Source organism: Echiichthys vipera (genome assembly GCF_963691815.1).
Source record: "Echiichthys vipera genome assembly, chromosome: 8".
Lineage (NCBI taxonomy): Eukaryota > Metazoa > Chordata > Actinopteri > Perciformes > Trachinidae > Echiichthys > Echiichthys vipera.
The window spans coordinates 29,331,962-29,358,070 of record NC_139833.1 but is presented as its reverse complement, the minus strand read 5'-3'; the positions used below and the strand labels follow the sequence as shown (position 1 = coordinate 29,358,070).

Below are 26,109 nucleotides of genomic sequence, written 5' to 3'. Positions count from 1 at the left end.
TCCTATCAGGCTGATGTGTTTTCCCAGTGAGGAGACTACAGTCCTCAGGAGCCACATAGCACCTTCCCTCCACCTCCACCACCATCTTCTTTTCCTTTGTCTAGGGGCATGCCTTCTGAACCCAGCCTCAGGTAAGTGGCCTGGTCCATCCATACATACTGTATACATGCATGGTCAAGGCTCATACACACACAGAAGTATTGCATATTTAGCAGTCGGACTATTTGTACTGAGGAATGTATGATTAATTCAGCAAATGTTGAGCCATCGTTTCTACTCTTATAACGTTAGGAATATCCATGTAAGATCAATATCTTGTTTAATAAAGTTGTTCCCAGTGTGCAGGCTAAATTGGCTTTCTGTTGCTATCCAATTTCTTGTTTGGCTGTAATGGAGGTTAGGCAAGGGTAAACCTACGTGAGGGTGAAGCCTGTGTGTTTTATGTTTTTGTTGTTGCCAACAAATCCCAGGAAAAGACCAAAGCCGACAGCGTTAGTCTTTTTTTCAGTACTGTCAGTGCAGCCCGTCTGCTCTCATCCTCAAGATCATTCATACCTACAAAATGTACTTTCTACTTCCTTTAAAAACGGGTCAGGATTAAGGTTGCAAAATTCCAGGAATATTTAAACTGGAAACTTTCCATGGGAATATCAGCAATAAAATTAAAATATCAGGATTATCTACTCAGGCTGTATTTACCATGTCATGTGTAGATAGAAACTAACCTTTTACCATATCATGAACTGTCATAATCCATCAATTTGCCAATTAATATGTTGAATAGTCTAAATACAATAACCAATTAACTAATGTGGAAAGGTACTCTGAAAATTTGAGCCGTCAATGTGAGCTGTGTGTTAACGCAGGGTTCAAAGTGAATAACTAATTTATAAAATACAATAAACAATGAATGGAAATAGATTCATTAAATCTCCTCAATTAGCATTAGCATGCTCCATCAAGCTACACCCTTCATGGTAGCCACTAGCTAGCTAAAACTAGCAGAATGTGTTAACAAGTTATAAACGGTTTTCTTGCTTCAGGCTTCTATCTGCTGGTTCTTCATACTGTATAAAATTCTGGACATAGTCTCTGTGACGTCACCCATCTGAAGTTAAAAGTGGGTGGTTACTGGCGGCTCCGGTAGTCGCCATCTTGGCAGTGCCAGTTACGCATTTAATCCAAAATGGGTAAAGAGGTGGAGTGTGGATGGAGCTGAGGTGGAGCGAATGAAGCCTGCAGTCTCCTGGGACTGCACCCACCTTTCACTCACTGTTTTCGGGAATTGCTGGACAAAAATTCATAATAATCTTGCATTGTATTGTTATTCACGTAGCCTGACAGAAAATTTCTGCACCTCCTCTTGGCTCAGTACTCCAGTGAAAGACAGTTCTGCTGAGTGGCCAAAGGGGGGGCGTACATATGTCCCTGGCTCCTATGTTCCCCAGCTCCTTTTTTCCCCTGGTCTGATGTTCCCCGCTTTATCAAAAGAGGGTCCTATGTTCCCCGATCTGTTATTCCCCTGACTCTGACCCATAACCCTGCGAGCAGGGAACACAGGACCACAGGACCCCACCAAAGGCTCACAGCTGCAGCTATTTCAAAGCTGAAGTGAAGATGCTTTATCATTATCAATCTACAGTGCAGTACAGTACACAGAGGGACAAAGCTGCGTAAAAATGTAGTGACAAATTGTTGTGAAAACAGTGGGGAGAGATGGACTGCTGCAGGAGTTTTAGCCTAGCAACCTGGCTCATCTACTGTGTTTACGTTCCCTCTCATAATTGCTCCAATTAATCGACTGATTGACTAATTGTTGCACTGTTGTCTTAAAAAGTGTTTAAATAAATACTTACAGCTGGGCACTGTAGATTTAAGCAAACTTTACTCGAACAGAAGAACATTTTGTATTTGTTGTGGGTTCTTCTCAGGTGTAGATATGGTGCACATGTATTTACAGCAGCAGAGCGGTGTATGTGGGATTGACTCAAAATAAACTCCATAGCTCATGTTTCGTCATCACAACGAAACATGTGCGATTACCAAGTTCAATATGTTTAGCCTAATAGCTTTTGGAAAACAGTGGAGCTCTATAGTGCAGATGAATGAGATATAAGAAGCCTTGGCAACACAGACAACACTTGTTTGAAGGGTCAACTTGTTGCTGTTTTTTTCATCAGCAACAGCAGGTTATAAAGGTACTGTGACATACAGCGATACTCACTGCTGTGAATGCTGAAATTGCTGATTTAAAGTGGAATGGAAAACAGTTTTATAATGTCTTTTGTGGCTCTGGAGGATCAAGACTGAGGAAATAACTTCAGATGATCTTGGTTTACGCTTGGAGACGGCAATTACTTAACTGAAAGATGATGGTAGAAACTGTTTATGAAGTTTGAAAGATGCGGGCGAGAAGAGTCTAGTCAAAAGAAGATATTGGATACAATATGAGAAAGCTTTCTCGGCTTCTGCTGCTTTAATTTTGAATTTTGTTTTCAAATAAATCTGCCTCTCGTGAATGCACCAGCTTTATTAAAGCGCATTACACTGAGTGGCTCTTTAAATGTACACGATGGCGTCATATTTAGATTTTTATGTTTTCATGTATTCATTGTCACCAAGGGCATCAAAGGCTCCCATCCCTCCTCAAATCCTCCCCATAGCAGCTTCTCTCTTTTTGAGTTGCTCGATCCTGTAATGTCCCCTGCCTCTCATGCAGAACAGAAATTTGGTCCTTTTCTCCCTCGGCTCTTCCTTCCCGCAGAGTCCATCAGGCAAACAAACAGCCTGACTCATCATTCATCCTACCTCTGGCCCAAAGTGCGCACACGCGCCCACCCACACACACACACATTATTTCCTCTGTCTTACACGCCATCACCATGAAGGTGACAGAGCAAGCCTCCTAGCAGACAGCAGCTTTTAGAGGGATGGCCACAACCGTAAGTGGACAGAGATGGATTTGGACAGGGCGCCCTGCTGCTGATGGATGGATGAAAGCACAGAGGGACTGAGGATGAGTTGGAAAACAGGGTATATTTGCTGTTACATGAATCCACACTTAGTTCAGTAGTGTTTTTGTCTGAATCTGACTTGAGAACTGTGAGACACATACTAATGAGCAGAAAATGTTCTTTGTTAAAGTGTAATTCCGGTGGAAAATCATCCCAGGGTCTTTTTCAGCACTTACATACATCAAATAAGCCATCGAGACAATTTTCTCGTGTATGAGCTATTAACGAGGAATCCTGGAGATTCGGACGTGGCTAACACTGATTAGCTCGGGGCAGCACGGTGAACGCATTAAAACGTCTTTTTTAACCACTAATACTGCTCAGAATAACCGCAAACCTCTGCAGTGGCATGAGAAGAGTCTCTACACAGAAAACAAAGCAGCAATGGGCTCCTTCCTTTTGGATTGACTTTGGTAATCCACTTGAATGGACTTTACTATGAGAGGAGCTGGTACAGGGGCCAGTAGGTAAGTCTTAAAACACTCTTTTAATAAACTCTGGGTTCACTAACTACGTGGTTGCTGCTTTGTTTTCTGTGTAGGGACTCTTCTCATGCTGCTGCAGAGATTTGCTGTTATTTTGAGCAGTATTAGTGGTTAAAAAAGACGTTATGCCATCACCATAATGCCCCGAGCTAATCAGTGTTGCCACGACCCTGGGATGATTTTGCGCTGGAATTTCACTTTAAGTGTGGGGACATTATGTAAATGTCATTCATAGAAACAATGTTGTGTGATTAATAACGTGTCATTTATCTACACTGAATTTGATTGAATTTAGTTATTGCTGCAATTTTAAACATGAAAACAAGATAATTACACTATTTATATTTAGTTGAGTTCTATGCCTTTTACATAGAAAGAAAAAAATAACTACAATTACACTCCCTTTTTTGGTCATTGCTGTTATTTTCAAAATGTTTGCTTAAGAAGACTAAGGCTGCTTAGGCCCAATGGAGAACTTAGCTAACGCTGCTAATGCTAACACTAGCACTGCAAGTCACTCACAATGACAATGCTAATCCTGGTATTTTGCAGGTTAACAATGTCCACCATCTTGGCTTCTTGTGTTAGCATGCTAACATTAACCTTTTTAGCAGAAAATGGCCAAATGAACCAAATGTCATGGCAATTCATCCCATAATTGTTAAGATATTTCAGTGTTAAACAAAGAGCTGAACCTGACATCGCCATCCATAAAAAATTTCTTCCTGCTGAACCATCAAACTCTCCAGCTGTCCAAAAATGGAATGAATCAGCAAAAACTTCATGTCTACATTTATAACAGGGGTGTTATTTACACAATTAGTCAATTTGTTTTTAATTTAGCCAGCCTCTGTGTGTGTGTGTGTGTGTGTGTGTGTGTGTGTGTGTGTGTGTGTGTGTGTGTGTGTGTGTGTGTGTGTGGGTGTGGGTGTGGGTGTGGATGTGTGTGTGTGTGTATGTGTGTGTGTGTGTGTGTGTGTGTGTGTGTGTGTAGCAGTAGGGAGATGCTGACAGGACAGAGGATCTGTCAGTCAAAGTCCCACCAGGACTCGGTCCTCTCTGCCCTCAACCAGCAGAGGAAGGATGGCCTGCTGTGTGACGTCACCCTGGTCGCCGGAGAGCAGAAGTTCCACGCCCACAAAGCCGTCCTGGCAGCGTGCAGTGATTACTTCCGGGTGAGTCCGGGACAATATGACATACCTTGAATAGAATAGAACAGAACACAAAACTCTATTGATCCCAGAGGGGGAATTATGTTTGTTACAATTATTCCATTCTTGAAAAGAAGAAATATATGCATATGATTATAACAATAAACAATAACACTCAGTAGACACAATGAATAAAATGGAAGTGAATATGTATACATATGTTCATTTGACTGCAGATATATCAACTTGTATACTGTATGTAAATCAGAGCGAGAGAAAGGTATATGGAATGAAATACAAATAAAATATGTGCAGTCATATTACCGTAATAAGTAGCAGAGGGAAATTTGTGAAATATGTAAACTATAACAGCAAGTGAGAGTACATACGTGTATCTATGTTTTGCCAATGAGCTTTGTAGCTGAGCAGAAAGATTTAGATTTAAAGGATTGTACACTTGAAGCTGATATTTGCCATTCTATAAAAGGCAGATATCAGTCTGCTGCTGATGACACATTAGGTGTTGGGTAACCATCTTCAGGGCTGGTAGATTGTTAAAAAGCCATAAAACGGGGCAGTCGGTGGCACAGTGATTAGAGCACTCGTCCCATGTAAAGAGGCTGAAGGTCCTCGAGGCAGCGTCCGCGGATTCGACTCCGACCTGCGGCCCTTTGCTGCATGTCTCCCCCTCTCTCTCACACCCCATTTCCTCTCTGTCCTATCTAATGAAGGCTTAAAACAGCCAAAAAATCATCTAAAAAAGAGCCATAAAACACGTCTAACCCTGCTTACTTTAGCACAGATTATTAATGGAGGGCTAAAGAGACTTGGACAAACTACTTTTTAAAAACAAAATTTGAGACCATGAAAATGGTTTTGCATGAACAGATGGCACAAAATATGAAGCACTTCAGTTGAGTGAAGATGCATTGATAAATAGACTAGTCGATTCATCAATTTATCGATGGAAAAAGAATTGCCAATGTTAAAGGTTGAATATGGAGAATGAGCAGAACACGCCATCTAGTGTCTCAAGATCCTAGTCGCAAAAACAAACAATAATTAAAAGCAGTCGTAACAGGCAAATCACAACATAAAAACAAGTATTGCAGAGGAGTTTGACTGACAGTTACCGTTAGCCATTAGGGTTAGCTGTTAGCATTAGCTGTTAGCAATCAAGGAGAACCGTAGAGTGCGTTTTAATGGCGTTTCTCTCCTTTCTCTCAGTCCATGGAGTGAATGCTTGGCCTATAGTGACTCTGGTTTTTGCCCGTCTCCGCTCACTCAGCTGCTGGGACAAATAACGCCCCATTCACTGAGGCTCCGAAGCAGCTGCAGGATTGGAAAACTCCATTTCACCCAATGCCAGCCTACAGTAGCTGCACCCAACAACAGACAACCCTGGCAACCAGCAACGCCCAACGCTATTGGCTGCTACCATGGAAACAGAACGGGACAGAAAGTTATTGTCAAACCTATCAAAACATTTAAAAATATAAATTCAGACTAAATATATTTTTTTATGGAAAAGCAAAACTTTCATTCTGTACCCCTCAAAACGCTCCGAGGGTGTATTTTTCTTTTTTAAATATAGCTTTTAATAAAGATTCTACGCATTCAACCTTTAACTATCTTTAAAGTAACTTTTCATGCAAAAATGGCAGGAAAATGCTATTTTCCTGTTATTCTTTGTTTTATATAATATTTAACTGAATATCCTAGCCTTCTGGACCTTGGATGTTGGACTTTGAGAAACCTTTTTTTGACCAACTGATTAATCGAGCAAATAATAAGCAGATTAATCAATAATGAAAATGATCGTTAGTTAAAGCCCTACAGTCAAGATTAAAAGTGCTCCAGCAGATCATCCTTCACCAACCCACCCACATGGGGACAGAGTGCTGGCTGGTCTCTTGCCAAGGCTTTGGTCTGATTCCAGTTAAACCACAGAGACACGGCTGTAGGTAGGCTCACGTTGCCAGACAGCGAGACAGGAGGGTTTTCTAAGACGAGCCGCACGGGGAAAAGTGCACAGATGAGAATTGATTTAGGGACACTGAGCAGATTAGGAAATCAAAATGAATCCCTCTTGAAAATGAGAGAGCTTAAATATGCCCAAGTTGCCCAGGGATTACTCCTCCTGTGTTGGTGTATAGGTTATTTTTACCTCTTTCTGCAGAGAGTTGAGGGTGGGCGGGTCACACTGCTCTCCTCCTTTTGTTCCTCCTCTTCACTTTTGTTTTCTGTTTTTTAAATCCCGCTCTTTCAAGTCCCATCTGAGCCGATGCAACACTGTTGTTCCAGCACTCAGATTATTAGATCAGCCTGCTACAGTAAGCAAGCAAACTCTGCTCCCTTGTTCCTCTGTAGGGGCTTAACAACATTATCATCAGCTTGTCATCTGACTCCACCGCTGGGTTTCATTTAGCTCATTTACTAAGGAGATGAAGGTGCCTTGTGTCGTGAATAGCCACTGTCTTTCTCTCTCTCTCTCTCTCTCTCTCTCTCTCTCTCTCTCTCTCTCTCTCTCTCTCTCTCTCTCTCTCTCTCTCTCTCTCTCTCTCTGCCTATTTCTTTCACACTCAGACACACACAGTGATTATAACACATTATCTAGCCCAGCAGACATGAGCGATTGTAATGAAATACCTGACCAAGCACGAGTTGTTTACCTGAGACTTATCCTGAATGTGTCACTTGCCTCTTCCAATGCCGTCACATTACTAAGTTGTCTGGAAGGCTCGGGGTGTTTCGGCCAAATCAGGCACACCGGCATCACACCCCACCGTCAGCGAAAGCGCCCACACACAAACACACACACACACACACACACACACACACACACACACACACACACACACACACACACACACACACACGCATACAAAACATTCTCTCCTTTGCTTTTTTTTGTCAAATAGAAATATTTTGTGCTAGCCCTGCAGTCAGGACAGAACTCATATCAAAAGCTATTATTGTCTCAAAGACACTTTTTACTGCACTGTATTTCCAACCTTTACACACATGACTCTGTGGTTGCTTTAACCTCTTTACAAAGACAGTGCTATTTTAAGATGGGCTCAGCAATGGCTATTGTCATAGCAATAAATCTTTATTCTTAAAACTTAGAAAAGTGCAGATTTATCCAAAGTTAGCTCAGTCATGACCAAGACCTTTTAGAGTGAACGCATGCATAAAGTATATTTCAGAAACTCCTTCTCCTTAAAGGGATGAGGAAAAATATCGATATGATGCTGATTTTGGCCATTGGTCTGTCTGAAAACAGACAGACCAATGGAACCAGAAAACATGACATTTAAGTTTGACATGATGTTGACTGATGTAAATACTCAAATGTATATAAGATGTACTTGTATCATAAGTACAGTAATGCATAAGTGTAAGTAAATAAGCCGTATTTAATCTACTTTATAAGAAAGTTTGGCAGAGTTTCATTTCAAAAGTAGAATATTTGTAAGCAGGATTATGAGGGAATGTGCCCCTGGGCAGGGACTCCTATAGGCTCTAGGCTTTCAGACACCTGAGACACCGTTGTGATCCCCCTTTTTTTGAGTGAGCACAATACTCCCTTGTCAAAACACATTTTCAACAAATAAACAAGGGTGAAACATAATGAGTTGCAACAATCAAGACAGGAGGCTAAGAAGGCATGGGTGACTTTCCCTGGGTCAGAAAAATTTGTTTGTCAAACTTCAGTCCTGAATCGAATACGACTTTAAGAGAGCCCCATTGGACCGAGATGAGGAGAAATAATGTTGGCCATATGGTGAGGTCCAAATAAATGAAATAACTTCAGTTTTATTCTCCTTTCAGCCTGATAACATTTTGATCCATTCACACACAAACATACCAGAATATTATCAACTAGTAACTCCTTTAAAATTCTCTAATACACCCTGAGTCCTTTACTTTAAATTTAATTCAATTCATTTTTATTTATAGTGCCAAATCATAACAAAAGTTATCTCAGGACACTTTACAGAGTAGGTAAAGACCACACTCTATGACTTATTTATGATTAACATAGACCCAATAATTACAGACAGGAACGTCAGACAGACCCAGCTCTGTGGAGGACGGACATATGTCTGCACCGGTTGGGGAGGAAGAAAAGGAGAGAGAAAAGACAGTGGGTTTTTTTCTTGTTACGAAAGGACTGATATCTCAGTGTTTCCCCTAGAATGGAGTTGTAGCAGAGGAGTTGAAGCGTCCGTGCAGGAAAAAAAAATGTGAGCCTGCAAAGTGCGCCCTGCTGGGAAGGGCTCTTTGGACATACATACGTACTTACAGTACTTTTTTTTAAAGATTATTTTTTGTCAGTTTTTTTAAGCCTTTATTATACAGGACAGACAGGAAATGGGGAGAGAGAGAGAGAGGGAGACATGCAGCAAAGGGCCGCAGGTCGGAGTCCAACCAGGAGGACCTTCAGCCTCTTTACATGGGGCGACTGCTCTAAGCACTGTCCCACCAGTACATACAGTACTTTTGTGCACAGTTACTCATCTGGTAATTGAAACTTGTGATTTTACAAACAAGCAGTTATAAATGACCCTACCATCATGTGTTCATTTTAGGTTTTTGAGTCATGGTCTTAGTCTTTGAGATGAAAATGCAAGTGACAAGTCATTTAACACACTCTTATTTTAGTCAGGTTCTAGTCAAGATTAGTTCAAAATATTTAACATGCATTAAATGTCTGGTTGTCATATTAAGACACAATATAGGCAAAATTAGGCCAACATTTAAATGCATTTCTTATTTTCCTAAACCAAAAAGTATTATTGATCAAATAAATGAAAGGTGTCACCATGTATAAAACAATAAAGTCGCTTTATAATTACGTCATATCAGCATATGCCATTTACAGAGCAAACTAAAGAAAAACAGAATGCACTGGACTTTAAACAGTATTTGTGTTAATAAAATAACTTATGTTTGTTCTGTTTCTTTAATAAAGAGATGAAAGCTCACGTGCGTCAGTCACGTGTTCCAATCACGTGATTGTATTTGCTGTTATGTCACAGTGCAATGCTCAAATGAAACTGCAGGGATGTGTTCCCTTTGGCGAATGATAATATCTGTGATCAGCAGACGGAGTACTGTGTCCGAACATCATGAGACACGTAAATTGTTTTTGATTGTCCTAACAGCCGAACTCTTGCAGGATGCCCCATTTATAACCAGGAAATGTGAGTGTCACTTTGTTTGTGTGGGAGCTTTGGGCAGACAGGGGTAACTGCACTGCTGTGGAGTCTGCGGTGCACAAGATATAAACCTGTCTTGCAGGCGCAAATTTCATTGCTTTTTCCACACATTCTATGAATAAGTGTGGACAGACACGTAATAGTCTGACGCTCCCAGTCCGTTAGGACATGGACGGAGACCAATCTCCTCAAAAATAATTTCAAAAATGAAAAATACTTTTTGTAAAATAAGCTCCAACTGGGGGATCCTGAGGCGTTCCCAGGCCAGTGTGGAGATATAATCTCTCCACCTGGTCTTTGGTCCTCCCCGAGGCCTCTTCCGCAGTGCCTGGAACATCTCCCTAGGGAGGCGCCCAGGGTTCATCCTTACTAGATGATCCTGAACCACCTCAACTGGCTCCTTTCAACGCAAAGGAGCAGCGGCTCTACTCCGAGTTCCTCCCGGATGCTGAACTTCTCACCCTATCTCTAAGGGAGACTCCAGCCACCCTCCTGAGAAAACCCATTTCACCCGCTTGTACCCGTGACCTCGTTCTTTCGGTCATGACCCAGCTTTCATGACCACAGGTGAGAGTAGGAACGAAGATTGACCAGTAGATCGAGAGCTTTGCCTTCCGACTCATCTCTCTTTTCATCACAACGGTGCGGTAGAGCGACTGCAACACCGCCCCCGCTGCTCCGATTCATCGGCAGCAGCGATCAAATTCCTGAAGTGGTGCACCTTCGCTGCTGGATGCATGTAGGAGAAACACTGTAGAGTTTTCCATGTTAGATATCTTGGTTTATCTGACATACTTGCCTGTAAAAATAGCCAAAGGCCCTTAGAGAAAGAGTCACACATCAATCAGCCACGAAAACAACCTCCCTGAATGATGTAATATTTCACAGGCTGCACGAGGAAGTCACAGGTCCTCTCTGGCATGATCACAACAAGCACATAACACATAAATTCTGCTGGCAGGTCAGGATAACTGCAGCGCTGCACCCCCACTGCAGCATCATGTGAAAGGACTGCAGTATGTCAGGGCTCTGTGGCTCAGTGTTTCTCTGCACTGGATCTATATCCCAAGTCAAAGGAGCCATCCTTCATCCATCACCAGCTCGCCCTCAGCTCCCCTTCAGCTCCTCCACCAAAGTCAGGAGCGTTCATGCTGAAGGCGACCAGCCCTGCGAAGACTTCCAGGGTGCCCTCTCTCAATCCCTCATGCAAACACACGCTAAGACAGAAGCCGACATGCGTAAGCAGTTTCTCTGTCACATGACCTCTCCTTTTTTTTAACTTTCTGCCTGTTTAACACTCATGCACACACTGACCACAGCTTAGGCACCATCTTTAGCCACAGGCCTTCCTGTGCTCGGTGGATCAGTGGATTTTTAATTAGCGCAGTGGTGAATCAACAAGACCAAGCTTTGAGGAGAGATGTGCAGGCCTTGGTTAAAACGCAGCGTGGCCTCAAATCCACCCTTGTTTTTGCACATGACAATCACAACACAGAGGAGGGGGTCAGTGCCTGGTTAAAGTTCACGGGCGCTATGGATCAGTGAGAATTGGATAAGTTTTGGGAGGAATGAATGTCGTTTGTGTGACAGAAAGAGATGCTACGCTAACTGGCCAGCCTGCGGGCCTTGGAAGCTTCTAATACTGTTATACCACAGTCTGAGTTGAGCTTGAGTGCAGAGAGACTGTACTGCAAACTGCTACTGTGATAAAAAAGAGATGTGAAATTGCAAGTTAGCTAGATCACTATCCTGAGGCAAGGGGAAAGAATCATCTTTACTTTACGAAGCAATTCATGATGTCTGTTTTACACATTACATTCCAGAGTAAAAATATAAACTATATTCCTAAAAGCTTGGAGGGTTGATCTTCATCGTGACCGCATTTGACCCACCTCTCACTCTTCTCCCTTCAGGCTGCTGCGCTCTCCTGATCAATGGTTCAGTCATCCCCTCATGGTGTGTCACCACTCAATAGCTTTGATTAGCAAGCAGCAAGCTGGACTCGCGCACAGCAGGGCCAGACTGCAGATGCTGTGTCCACTGCTTTCATTTCACAGAGAGTGTGGTGTGCAGACGGAGAGAAAGACAGAGAGGCTGTATAACACAAAGTACTGATTGTGCTATTTATTTCTGCTGACCTCCGGGGCCAAGGCAGGCACATCAATACTGAAGGACTCTAGGATGTTGTGTCTGGCAGGTTTTGATTAACTGTAATGCTGTTTTTTCAGCACGCTCAGGTGCAAAACTGATTTCTCAGTCGTTAATGCTGTAACAACCGACAGATATAATATGATAATCCCACAGAGTCGGCATAGAAGGAAATAGAAGAACAAAGCTGGATTTAATTTTGAAATCAATGCCTGTGATTATTGGTCGTTTTTATACAGTCTCTGGTGCCTTTTTTTTTCAACCAAATACAGAAAAAGATAAGATAAGATCTCTGTGGTCCCTCAGCTAACTTCCATGTTTGTGGGTCATCAGGCCATGTTCAGCTTGTGCATGGTGGAGAGTGAGGCAGACGAAGTGACTCTGCAAGGAGTGACCGGCGTTGGACTGAAACACGCTTTGGACTTTGCCTACACTGGACAGGTGAGTCTGAGCAATACCACCGCAGCCACTGCAAATAACTGCTTTTTTAAACGTAACCTTTATTTATACAGGTAATCTCTGTGAGACTGGGTCTCATTCTCAAGAGAGACAACAGCAATATGACACAAAGATAAAACAGGACACCAGTCATTTCAATCAGGAGAGATGATTGAGAGAGACATGATTTCAGTTTTAGATGTGAAAGTAAGAATTTATTAAAAATGCATGACAATATGACATATAATATGATTGTATGGTAGTCTATGGTGATTAGACTCCATTGATACATCATGTTAAAGGGTTAGTGAAGCCAAGAGTAGAGCAGGATACCCCCCGATGAAGTAAAAAACTGGTGGTGCTGAAGAGGAGATGACTGAGATGAATGCAGTGGAGAAGGAGTCCAGATGATGGAGATGCTGCTGAATACTTGGAGGTGAATGGGGTGGAGGTGGGTGTTGGCCATCGCCTGACGCCTGGAATGACAGCTGACGGCACAGAGAGACCACTCATTTTTGACAGCTACAGCCTGATTGGCTGAGGACAACAAGGAGATCCCTGATAGGTTAGAGAGAAGCGCTGACCCGCCCCCAATTAGCTGACACTTTAGAGTCTCTGAGTGAAGAGTGACAGAGCGAAGGAGATGTGAGATAGGATGACGAGAGATAATCTTCCTGTCTAAACCCCCACAGACGTTCTCTCCAGATTTCTTCAAAGTAGTTTAAAGTCCCCCGGGTAATTATGCCAGACAGCTTCAGTCCCTGCTGTCATTCCAGGCTGAGGGGCCGGAGTAGGAGAATGCCTTTTTTACCAAATTCTGTCCGGACTGAGGGGACAGAGGGAGTAAGAAGCCCGGGGAGCCTAGGCTTTGGCTGCACTGTGTATGTGACATGTAAGTTGGTAAATACTGTAAGTGGGCAGCAGAACCGCAGCAGGATTGATGCATTGCGTAAATGAAGTATACATCATGGAAAATGATGGCCAGTTGACTGAAGAATACAGAGTACAATGGTGTATGAGTGGTTTACAACCGGTTTTGAATCTCAGAGTTCTTTGATAGACAGGGTTAGCAATACGTCAGTTAGCAACACCCAGCATGCACCAACACCAACAGATAACTTGCATGTTTCCAACACTGGCAGCGATGCTTTGAGAGTGAGTTACTAAAACTATGGCGAATAGCCCCTTCCACAGTGTTTTATTATGATATATGTTATATTATTCAGTCATTATGGATGCTTTATATTGGATATTTTGAGTATTTTGAAGTGCGTTTGTGGGAGGGAGTTTGAACGTTTATTTCTTTGGTAGATGTACTGCTGAGGACAGGGGCAGCCGCCAAAACCTATTTTAGCCTTCTAAAAAAGAATCACATAAGAAAATCTATATCACTGTAAGTGCACGCTATATTTACAATATTATCACCGCTTTACCTTGCCGTCAGACTTTTGAGACTATGTAGAAGTTCCGTACTCCTACGCACAGTGCTGTGCACAGCCACAGATCAGCTGTTTAGGAATATGTTGAGAAAATGTAGAGCCAAAGGAAAATAATTTTTGACAACAAGGTAAAGCGTTGGTAATAATAAACAATAAAATATAGAATACATAGAATATTATAAATATAGTGCACACTTCAAGTTATACTCCGTAAGATTTTCATTTATTAAATTGTCTTTTAAGTTCCTATCTATCAAGGAGTGAGTTAAAACAATGGTGATTGATCATATGACCCACAAATGAAAGCACTTGTTACCTTTTTGCTAAGTATTACATTCCTAGATGTAAATGTGCCGCCATGTTAGGCTGACAGTGGTTGGTCTGTTGGCTCAGATTGTTACTAATATTATGCTGTGTTCACTTGTAATCTGAAACCCGGCCCCAACTTCTGAGTCAGTGGTGTGGTGGTTAGCACTGTTGCCTCATAGCAAGAGGGTTGCTGGTTCGAATCCTGGCTGGGGCCCTCCTGTGTGGAGTTGGCATGTTCTCCCCTTGTCTGTGTTGGTTCATGCAATGTGACAAGATGGAGGCTCTGAAAGACCAGGCTCACCTGCAGTTACATCTTATCACCACAGAGGCTGCTAGAAACAAGGTATATCCACTCTTACGGAGTACAACTTTAAAAAATTTTTGCTGTTTTTCTCCTACTTCAAAATGGACCAAGCACCGCCTAAAGTGGCATGTGTCGCCCAGTGCTATTCTGTTTTGTCAGTCTGGTTGGTTGTAGGTCACGTTTCGTCGCTCTGATTGGTTGTAGGCCTATCTTATTGCATTCAGGGACATTTTGCTCTGCATTGTTGATAAGGCCAAATGGAAATCAAAAATGAAATATCCATTTGTGGATGATGAAGTAGTTAAACACAAGTCTAATGTAGCAAAAACAAAATGTTAATTTTAAATCAGTAGAGAGTTCTTTAGAATTACAGTTACAATCACAGTAGTTACACGATTGCCAAATATGTCACCAAATAAATCAAAACAGGGCATTGGCAGATTACCATTTTAATCTCAGCAGCAGAAGCTCGTTCGACAGCACGCTTATGGATATAGTGTTATCCAGGAGAGTGCAGGTGGTGTTACAGATTTGACCGCTCACTCCGCTGTCCTCTGGTGACACCCTGAACATTATTCCAGGATCTAAAGAAGAAACCCAATCAAATTCAAGAAGGCAGAGGTAAACAAAGTGTTACCCTCCATACTAAAGCGCTGGGACGGTCACGTGTGTGAGGTCACTGTTCTCGACTTCTCACCTCATCAACAATGAATTGGTGTGTGATCATTTGTAATATCTGTCCTTGACCTTTTAAATGCCAACAAGTAGCGTAGCGGCTTATGCAGTACACCGAGAGGCCAGGAACTTTGTAATTACTCCTAATTTTATTTTTTCACAGTGGAAATGAGCAAAGAGCGAGTTGGTTAGGCAGTGTAAGTAGGTCAACAGCAGGCTTGCAAGCAGCCCTGCTTTGGTTGGCTCAGCCCCTGTCGGCCCAGAGGAGATGATAGCAGATGAGATGAGGGCAATATGCTTATCCCCACACCGTGAATAATGACCTAGTAAAAATCCTTCAGCCACATGTCATAGGCCAGCAGGGTGAGTGTGGAGGCACAACGCCACAGGGTGCTCTCAGTCTGGAGGAATCTCCACTGCATGCCAAGACCACAGTGGTTATCTCAACCAACTAAATAATCGGAACATCCTGCAACCTTACCACCATAGCCTGTATAAAAATGGACATAGCATACCCGTCATGGTCCGTTCTCTCAACTTGATCCAATCTTACTCGCCTACGGGAGTCGGCATCTTGTCAGACTTTGACTCTGCCTCATTCCCTCTTACCAAAAAAGGGCATGTATGTGACGTTGGGGGGAGGGAGATATGTTCGTCTGACTGACGTTTACCTCTGAGGAGAAGTGAGGGCTATCAGAAAGCTGTCACTCAAGAGACCACGCCCCTAATTATTCATAAACTTCAACTTCCAATAAAATAAAAACGAATAAGTTTAAAAGAGAAATATGTTTTTTGCACTTCCGTATATTGGATCAACCAGGAAGTCTCTGCGGTAAGGGCTGGGTTACCACACATTTTTTATTGTCATTTTTCTGACCATAAATATTTTAAATATTTCTTTTCTGAGCTGAAAGAGTGAAGTGAAGTGACCCTACATGGGTCAGCTCCTGTGTAGAAGACGTCTATATTCTGCCATACAAGCACCTCCTTTCATGTGGTCTTCTCCTTCAGGTGAAAGCTCGCAAATAACAAGCGCAATAAATGTCGGTTTACACCAGAGCTCGCTGTACTCCCACATCGAACCAGCCCCAGTGTTATAAAACTGACTCCTGCTGTGTGAGGTTGAAGTGCTCTAACTGTAGTGGGCCTCTGGAGTGGAGAGGAGAGGAGAGCAGGATATGAGGAGCATTCACCTACAGCTATTACAGTTATTATTTCACATTTCCTTAATTGCTGCTGCTGCTGCTGCCTGCCAGGATGCGGATTGGGTCAAAAAAGAAGAATTATTTTGTTTTTCATTTATATTTATTCATCAAAGACGAGTAGTGGGGATGTTTAAATTGGATGCAAAGAGTTGAGTTTTCCTCTTAATTTAATCAACAATCGAAGTCTTTCTCTTCTTATCGAGGCTCAGTGTATACAGATCTTAATAACAGAAGCAAAAAAAACACTCATTACTGCGTAATATCTGAATATGTTAAGCTTATGGAAGCTCACAGATTGTGCTGGTAGTTAACTGGACCACTGCCCATGCCTGACAGGAAGCCATACTGTGATAAATGTCTAATTGCAGAGAGGACAGAGCAAGAAATTACTTGCTGGGGTTATTTCCTAAAGGCTTCAGTTACAGGGAACATATAAACAAATTGCTCAATGATTTCCAACGAAGTGTTAATATGCATGCTAAAGTGGCCAAATAATGTGTGGATTTATATGCAGCAAAGCATGTAATTAAGCACAAATGCTGACTAAAATGTTTCTCACATCAGTCACAATGTGTGGACAAACGTGCACATGCGAGCGTATTTCACTTCAGATTTGGACTCTTTGGAAAACAGGAGCTGCCTTTAACCATTAAATCATAAATAATGATACGCAAAAATGATGCCTATGAATGCAACAATATCCAGCCCGCAACTGTATCAACAGTAGTGAGAGGTGAGGAAGAGACGAATGATGTCATTTTTCACACTTTCACTACTGATGCAGTCACGGCTCTGTGGCTATGTAGGGCAGTGCTGCTGAATGGATTACCAAAGGTTTGTTCCTGCCCTTTTAAACTAAACTGCATTTGATTTGGAGGAGGTGAGTCCACTGCGTGAGAGGTAACGTGGGGCAGGTTTAGTCTGATTAGGCGCCCTTATTAATAGAATATTTAACCCCATGTGGTTCTGTTTGTGTGCTTAGAATAGACACAAAAAAGGGCAGCTTACCCTCCATGATAACACAATACCTCCGCTCCCAAGAACTAGCACTATGCCCCGGCTGTATTACAGAGCGTCATGTTTCATATGGGTGGTTAATATGGAGGAAACAGAAGGAAGCTTTCAGCTGCTGTTCATTCAGCTCAACAGGAAGCATTCTGGCTCAATCAGTGCCCCAATTATTCCCTGAATATGTTGCTTTGCTGGGAGGGTGATAATAGTGACTCAATCACATTGGTAGAGCAATTTATGTTAGGCTGTGCACCATTTAAAACATTTCACACAACTTGGCGTACAGACAGAATCCTCAGTTATTCCAAAAAGCAAAGACGAATAATGAAAAAAGTTATATTCTGTAGTGTCTGGTTTAGCCTGCTGAGTTTAACCATAGACTGTATAAAAAATGGATGTAGCATACCCGCCGGGGTCCGTTCTCTCAACTTGATCCAATCGTCCTCGCCTACAGGAGTCGCCATCTTGTCAGACTTTGACTCGGCCACATTTCCTCTGACCAAAAAAGGGCATGTATGTGACGTTGGGGGGAGAGGCATACGTCCATCTGGTTGACGTTTACCTCCGAGGAGAAGTGAGGGCCAGTGGCTAGCTGTCACTGAAGAGACCACGCCCCTAATTATTCATAAACTTTAACCTCCAATAAGAGCAAAACTAGCCTGGTACAAAAAAATTCACCCCCCTCAGTGTTGTCATAGAGATATGACCTAAACATACTGACGAGAATGTTTTTTTGTACCAGGCCTTAAATAGGTTTAATTATGCTGTGAAAACGGGGCACTAGATAAGCTTTTGCTTCTCCCGCTTTCCCTTCCGGTCATGTGAACTGTAAACCAAGATAATGTGTGATGATGTTTTATCTAATTGACATGCCCGAAATAAACAAATAATAATAAATAAATAAAACGGCCTGTTTAACATGGGGGTCAATGAGAAACTGCTCTATTATGAAACCTGCCCCTAGTGGATACTGCAGTTTTTGGCCCTTTCTGATTGGATCAACCAGGAAGTCACTGTGGTGGGGGCTTGACTAGAACACAATTTCACCAAGACAGGGGAGAAAAAAGTGTCTATTTTGGAGTTCTAACAATGCTCAGGTCACACAGCACATTTAACCCTTTAATGCATCAGTTTTTCCATTTTTTCATGCCATTCTGTTTTCCACTTGTGCCAAAAAGCTGTGTTCAAAATAACATTAAATATATATCAAAACATTGATATCTTTTAACATGGACCAATATACAATATACTCGATACACTAGCCCAAAGTCAGCACAAATTAATTCATCGTTTTAAAGATGAGAATCCAAAAAACAAGACTTAAAGAACAGTAAAAGTTGCTGGGCTAAAAAATTACCCAACCTTAACCCAGCCCCTGTGTCACTATTGGACAGAACACGTGCCGGGTTGGTTTGACCCAAGTGCTGGGGAGCAGTTTTTAACCCAGAATGTTGGGTTGTTCATTTAACCCAACCTAGTGGGGGAAAATAACTCTGGGTTGTTACTACCCATACAATGGGTTATTTCCCATCTCATTGCCTCTCTTTTTTTTTATAATATTTAGTTTTAATACAGGTATATTTATACAAAATATATAGTGTTAGGCCTAGGCAAAGGAGGACTCAAATGCAGTCAGGATACAATAAATGCAAGCTTTAATTCCTCGACAAGACTGTGGTAATGGCTGGAGGTACACAAACAGACGCTATACTCTGGCAACAAGACAGGGGGAGACGAGGACTATATACACATGAGGGAGGGAGACACAGGTGGACACAATCAGGTAATCAGGGAACACAGCAGACGGTGACACAGGAGGAAGGGCAAGTGACCTGAAACCAGAGGTAGATTACTCTTTCAAAATAAAACATGAATTTCACGAGACAAAAACCCAAGACAGGACACCTGTCACACCTCTTCTGTGTGACACATAGTAAATATTTATATATTATAGCTACATTTAATATGCATATAAACTAAATATTAATGTGATTTTGTAATTTAAAATAATTTCACATAATCATACAAACACAAATAGACCACTGTAAATGTGAATTAAATGATGCATTTAATGTTTGTCACAATTAAAAAAAAAATTACAATTCATGGACAGTGTTGAGTAATCTACCGCCCTCATGAAGGCTTTCTGTAGAAGAAGAAATGTTCTGTTTGTGCATTTTGTTCAGCACCATGAAATGCAAATACTGTGCTAACTAAGGTTAAAAAAAAAAGTGTTCGCAAGAACTTCACACTTATGGACGTCAATCTCATATACAGAACGCACTGCCTTGTAAAGTTCACATCCAAAACTGCCTCCAGCAGAGACGCTGCTTCAGGTGTGTTGCCGGAGATGATGATGATGATGAAGGCTCAACGAGTTCTTGCTCCACTTCTAAGGCACAGAATGTGTGGATGACAGAATAGGCTGGTTCCTACCTGTTTATTAACAAAAACACATCAGTCCGTTAGTGTTGTGTGTATAACCAGTTTAACAGATTATAGAGCTTAATTTGTAGTATTAATTTGTAGTATCAGCAATAAGCTCCACCCTCATTTTTAAAGAACATCTAAAGGAAACTTACAGGTTAAACATTAATATATGCTCTCTGGGACTCTTCTGCAGTAAAGATCTTCCCTCCAATTCTTGAAATGGATGGGGGAAGAAGCATACGAAGTACCTTCAAAACTCTCTCTTCATTATTTGCAACTGAAAAATTAGAACTACCACAGGGTACATTAACATTAAAATGTATATATTTATATGTATGTATATATAAAAACAAATTTCTCAATAATAAGGCAACCCGCCTTAGCCATTTACCCACCGAAAGTTATATCTTTTATAGATTGTGACAAAGTATAAAATATCTTACCAAAGCTGGGTTCAGTTTTCCCTCTTTTTCTTCATATGCAAACAGTTCAGGTCTGGAAAAGCTTTCCTGCTGCCTCAGGATAAAGCTGCTCAAAGTCTTGCGATATCTGATAAATTGAACATGGAAAACAAAGGGTACTAGAAAATAGTATCTGAAGAAATTGCATTAGGAAACACAGGTAAGAATACTACATTGTTCTCAGTTAAAGGTCTGTTAGATCAGTGACGTACAAGATTTAAGAATAAGACAGTTTGGTAAGTAAGTTTTTAAAATATCCTCTATAAATTCCCAGGATCAAAGCTTGCAGTCAGGCTATTGTTTATGTAAGGGCTAATGTATGTTGAATTAGATGAAAAAGATGAATGGAGTTGAATTAACCAAAATAGAATTAAACTAGTAACGTTAGATTAATTACATGTAGTTTAGTTGTGAGCCAAGAGGGAATTGTTGGGTCTATGTAAATCATAAATAAGTCATAGAGTGTGGTCTTTACCTACTCTGTAAAGTGTCCTGAGATAACTTTTGTTATGATTTGGCACTGTAAATAAAATAAAATTGAATTAATTTAAATTGAACTGTCACCCAAGCTGCTCTTTGAGGCTATACTCAAGCATCTCAGTGCTTGGATTAATGAACAAATCAAAAAGTTGACCCTATGATAGTGCTATTGATGAAAAGCCAGGGGATAACTGTACATTAAAAATGCCAAATGTCAACGTTGTGGCGACAGACATGATCGCAACCATGGATATCGGCACCAAACGATGACAATCCATCTAATAAAACGTTCGAAAAACAATGCACAACTTTAATATCGTTTTGGCCAACCATCCATAAGCAGCCGGCGTTATCGGAGCCTGAAAACGGGATCTTTTGAAACCAGGTCCCAGAGTGGGAAGATTTGAAAACGCCCCCCCACTCCGACCTCTAACCCCGTGGCTTCACATAACAACAACAGTGCTGCTGCGTGAGAGGACAGAGACGGACCCACAGACTGTTTACTGAACTGGACTCTGAGCCACAGGCATGGGAATGAAGTAGGCCGACCAGATATTTATCCTTTTCCCTGATGCTCTGAACAGGGCTTAACATTAACACCCGACCACCAAATGCAGGTGAATTTCAGCCGTAAATCACAGTTGCTCCTACTAGCCACTTTGTATATGGTCTGGTCTAATGTTGAGATGCACCTGCATGTGATTGCTGAGTTGATATACTGTATACAGAGTAATTATAACGACTGTCAATCCATTAAAATATTTAAATGTTCTTTGTTTTATGGATTGTATGTATTTGAATTGTATTAGGCTACAGTGTTTATTGTTGTTATACATTAATGATGTTGTTTATAAATGCTGTATTTAAACAGACAGTATTTCTCTTGCTGGGCCTTTTTCAGTTATCTCTTTAATTAATCTTATACATCCCTGCACCACTTTTTATTGTATGGATAAGAAGCTACCCTTTATATAGGCTCTTTTTTTCTAAATATATACAAATTGTTGCTACTGACAATGCTGAGTGGCTAGTAACTTTTGAAATCCACTAGCCACAGTGGCTGGTGATCAAAAAAGTTAGTGTCAAGCCTTGGCCCTGAATAAGTTGCTTAACTAGTCGCTAGTTGCTTTTTATAAATAAAGTTAAGAAGGTGTGAAAAGTTTCTAAATCTAGTAAGAAAGTGGCACCTGTGAGTGCTTTGGGACAGGGAAGGGGCTCCCAGCAGCACCCTCTGCTCGTTGAGGACACTAACTGCAGAGTGATTTGTGCATCAGAGTCCAAAACAGCACAAAAGTTTCCACTAACACCAGAAACAGTGGACAGATTTCTCTCTAGGATGGAGGAGGAGTCTTCCGTTGTCTTCTTCTCCATTGTTTGTTTATTTCTGTGGCAGTTATAGTGCCACATCTAGGCCTGGCATGTGTATTACAGCGTTTGGAGTTGGTTTCAATGGTTTCCTGTGGACGCAGATATTTCTTGAGTTGAGGCCGTGTGGACGGAAAACTTTTTGAAAATGATTGAGAAAAGAATGACAGAGAAAAAAAAAGCTTATTTTTGATTGTGTGGAGGTACCCTCAGAGAAAAGGGGGGCCGGAGCCGATCCCACTGGACATTGGGCGTGAGGCGGGGTCCACCCTGGACAGGACGCCGGTCTATCACAGGGCACATAGAGACAAACAGACAGACAACCATTCACACTCACATTCACACCTATGGGCTATTTAGAGTCATCAATGAACCTAACACCTGCACGTCTTTGGACTGTGGGAGGAAGCTGGAGAACCCGGAGAAAACCCATGCAGACACGGGGAGAACATGTTAACATGAAGGGATTTGAACCAGGAACCCTCTTGCTGTGAGGCGACAAAACCAATTATTGAATAATAATGTTAAAGTTAAGTTGAATGTTCATGAACTTTAAACTTACACTAAAATGCTTTAAACTCAAACTGTGATAATGAACTGCAACCCAACTGCAGTGAAAGTGGAACTGAAGTAGAAAATAACCCTGAAGACCTTGTTTATTCTCCTCTGGACAGATCCTGCTAGAGCCAGCGGTGATCCAGGACGTCCTGTCTGCAGGCAGCCACCTTCAGCTGCTGGAGCTGCTCAGCCTCTGCTGCCACTACCTCATCCAGGTACACACACACACACACAAAAACCCAGAGACAGTGAAGAAATAAAGGATGCCTGTGCTGATAGCAGCTACAGTCGCTAACATCAACAAAGGAACCTTGTAAGACTTTGAGAAGATCACTCATAGGCTTTATTACTGAGCGTTAGATAAGGGGATTGATTCCACTCTCAAGTGTCACACATTGAGCTTGTCAGTCACTCTTTTTGCTCTATGGTCAGGCACTCCTGCTACACATTGTATTTCTCACGTGGAAAAACAATTTATAATATGACTAAGGAGCCGGCAGGAATCAAGTGCGTCTCCCCTAGAGATCAATCGAGCTGCTGCTTACCAGCCAATCAAAAAAACAGAAAGAGGCAACGCAACAGCCAATCATCAATGTATCTGGGTAAGATTTAGTGCAACAACCAATGCAAAAAAAGCATATTCTCACTAGAATTATTCAAATGATTCTGCTACAAGCATCTTGGAGCTCCGAGCATCACTTTGAGCACAAAGTAAGTCATCTCCTGTTTTAATGTTACAATACAACAAATTTGCAACTTGTTTGACACAAACAATGACAACTTGACTGTCATCTTGTCAGTAACTCAGTGGAAATGATACAAAAGTTGTTTTTATCTTGATTATCTTGTTTTCATAATCATTGGAAGACATCATTATAATTTAAAATAAAATGTGATGACATGCCCAGTGCTACTGAACATATTAATTAGTGAGCTGTTCCTGCCTACAGCCTCACAGCGAGAAGGTTTCAGTTTCGCATCCCGGCTGGGGCCCTTCTGTGTGGAGTTTGCATGTTCTCCCCGTGTCTGTGTGGGTTCTCTCCGGGTTCTCCGGTTTCCTCCCACAATCCAAAGACATGCAGGTGTTAGGTTAAGTGATGACTCTAAAATTGCCCGTAGGTGTGAATGGTTGTCTGTTTCTGTTCGTCCCTATGTGCCCTGCGATAGACTGGCGTCCTGTCCGGGGTGTACCCCGCCTCACGTTCGATGTCAGCTGGGATTGGCTCCAGCTCCCCCGCGACCCCGACAGGGATAAGCGGTTGAAATGAATGAATGAAAATAAATAAAGACAAACAAAGGTAACTAAATAACAGAAAGTAACTTAACAAGTACAAAAAAGAACATACATTCACATAGATAAACTTAAAATAAGTATACAGTATAACAAGTAGAATAGTCTTAGAGTGAAAATAGATACATATATAGATGATTGAGCAAATGTATAAATTACTATAAAGGCCAGGGCTACTGGTACGCCAGCTTTTATGGCACCCACCTCCTTACATGAAGACAGGGGACAGGGCGGGTGACGGACAGGCAGCAACACATCAAATAGACAGGGTCAGAACATGTCACTACTGAAAAAGTTCCCTGGCAAGAATCCGATCTAAGTAACTAATTAATGGTTGCCAACGAGAGTAAAATTTATCAGATGACCCTCTCAAAGAGAATTTCTTTTTTTTGCAGTTTTAGGAAGGACATAACGTCCCTTATCCAGGATTTAAAAGATGGAGGTAGAGATGATTTCCACTTTAATAAAAATCTCCTGCGTGCAATTAGTGAGGTCCTGCTTCCAGTCTTCATGCTAAGCTAAGTGATTCATGCCCCCAGCTTCTTATTAAGCAGATATGAAGGAGTGGAATTGATCTTCTGATCAAAATCTTGGTAAGAGTGTAAATAAGTGTAGGCTATCTCCCAAAATGTCAGAACAGTCCTTCAAGCTAACATCACTGCAGAGTTTGATGTCAAACCCATCTCATGTCCTTAAAATCTGCTATTATTCAAATTCAACAATACCCACTCTCCTGCAGTCAGTAGTTAATGGTGTAGTGTGACTCCTCCTCCACAGGGAGGTTATTGGTCAGAGTCAGCTGGAGACTGGAGCCCTTGATCCGCACACATTCAGTGCGCTGCTCAAGGACACTTAAGTGGGCTGGGTGCTTGTCAGAGAGGGTGCCTGAGAACAGATCTCCTCAGGAACTAGGCCACCCTGCAGCTTGTTTTATGTATTTTCTATCACAGAGACGTAGATGGATGTGTTGGAACAGAGGCATAATCGGCCTACTGTCCTCTGGGTACGCAGCCAAAAGCTGCTGCAGATAAAGACAAATCAGGTTGGGTTGGATGTTGCAGAGCAGAACCACTCTGAGGTATCTGCTGCACAGTTTAGCATGTTTTCCTGGAATCCAATGCATGTTGCAGTGGTTTAAGATATACAGTTTGTAGTTCACAGTAATAAGGACGTCTTCTGTTTCGTCTTGTGCGTCTGGAGTCCCTGTGACCAGACTGTAGTCTTATTGTACTGTATTTTACCATCCAAGTCTTTACAGTTATACCACAACTGTAAACTTAGCTCAAATGTGCCATCTGGTGGCTGCAAAAGCTTTGTCTCTATTGGTTTATAGTGATCAGACAATACCCCAATCTCTCTCTCTCTATATATATATATATATAAAAAGAGCAAACTCCTGAGTAATCTCATTGATTGTTCTGTTTGTTCATCTCTTTACCTGCTAACATCCTTGTTTGCAGAACAAAGCTGACTGTTTTATTTGCTATGTGGTTAGAGTGCAGTGGGCAGTCAGGACAGACCAATAACATTGATTTCCCCATACACACACTGCAGCAATTGATTGAAAATCACATGCATCAGCCAGTCAGGATGATCTCCCTCCAATATGATGGTAACTGGTCGATACTACACTTGCTGTGTGTAGCTGTAAGTACTTTATCTGAAATGGTTCTGATGACACATTCTGACTGGTATGTATGTGTGATATTTGGTATTTGTACAATCATAACATTACATTTCATTTAGCTGACGCTTTTGTCCAAAGTGACTTCCAATAAGTGCATCCAAGTGCGGTAGCTTCAAATAAGCCGATCGATAGAGTGCTGCATATAAGTGCATTTTTTTTTAAACAATCATCATTCTTATATATTTAATGAAGGCCTTTAATCTAATTTGTTTTAAATCCTGATTCTGAGAATATTTTCAAAATATTTTTTCTGTAAAAAAGTAGGTGTAATAATAATAATAATAATAATAATAATAATGATAATAATACATTTTATTTGTTGGCACCTTTCAAAACACCCAAGGACACCAAGACATTACTAAAAACATAAATAAAAGCAACACAACAGATTATCAATAGTAAAATATCAAGTAGTATAAAAGCAAAGGTGTTC

General features: G+C 41.5%; 1 protein-coding gene across 2 annotated transcripts in view; it reads left to right on the top strand.

The window, feature by feature from the left end:
* Window positions 1-26,109, top strand: part of klhl32 (kelch-like family member 32) — a gene marked incomplete at its 3' end in the record, with an annotated part of 41,202 nt that continues 15,093 nt past the window's right edge. The window contains exons 1-4 of one of the 2 annotated variants that reach the window (XM_083918616.1): window positions 1-131; window positions 4,494-4,674; window positions 12,357-12,464; window positions 22,815-22,913. In XM_083918616.1, the coding sequence (XP_083774742.1) occupies window positions 109-131; window positions 4,494-4,674; window positions 12,357-12,464; window positions 22,815-22,913 (411 nt within the window). In that variant the 5' untranslated portion in view covers window positions 1-108. The remainder of the gene's footprint in view (window positions 132-4,493; window positions 4,675-12,356; window positions 12,465-22,814; window positions 22,914-26,109) is intronic. The other variant, XM_083918617.1, reaches the window with a different exon arrangement.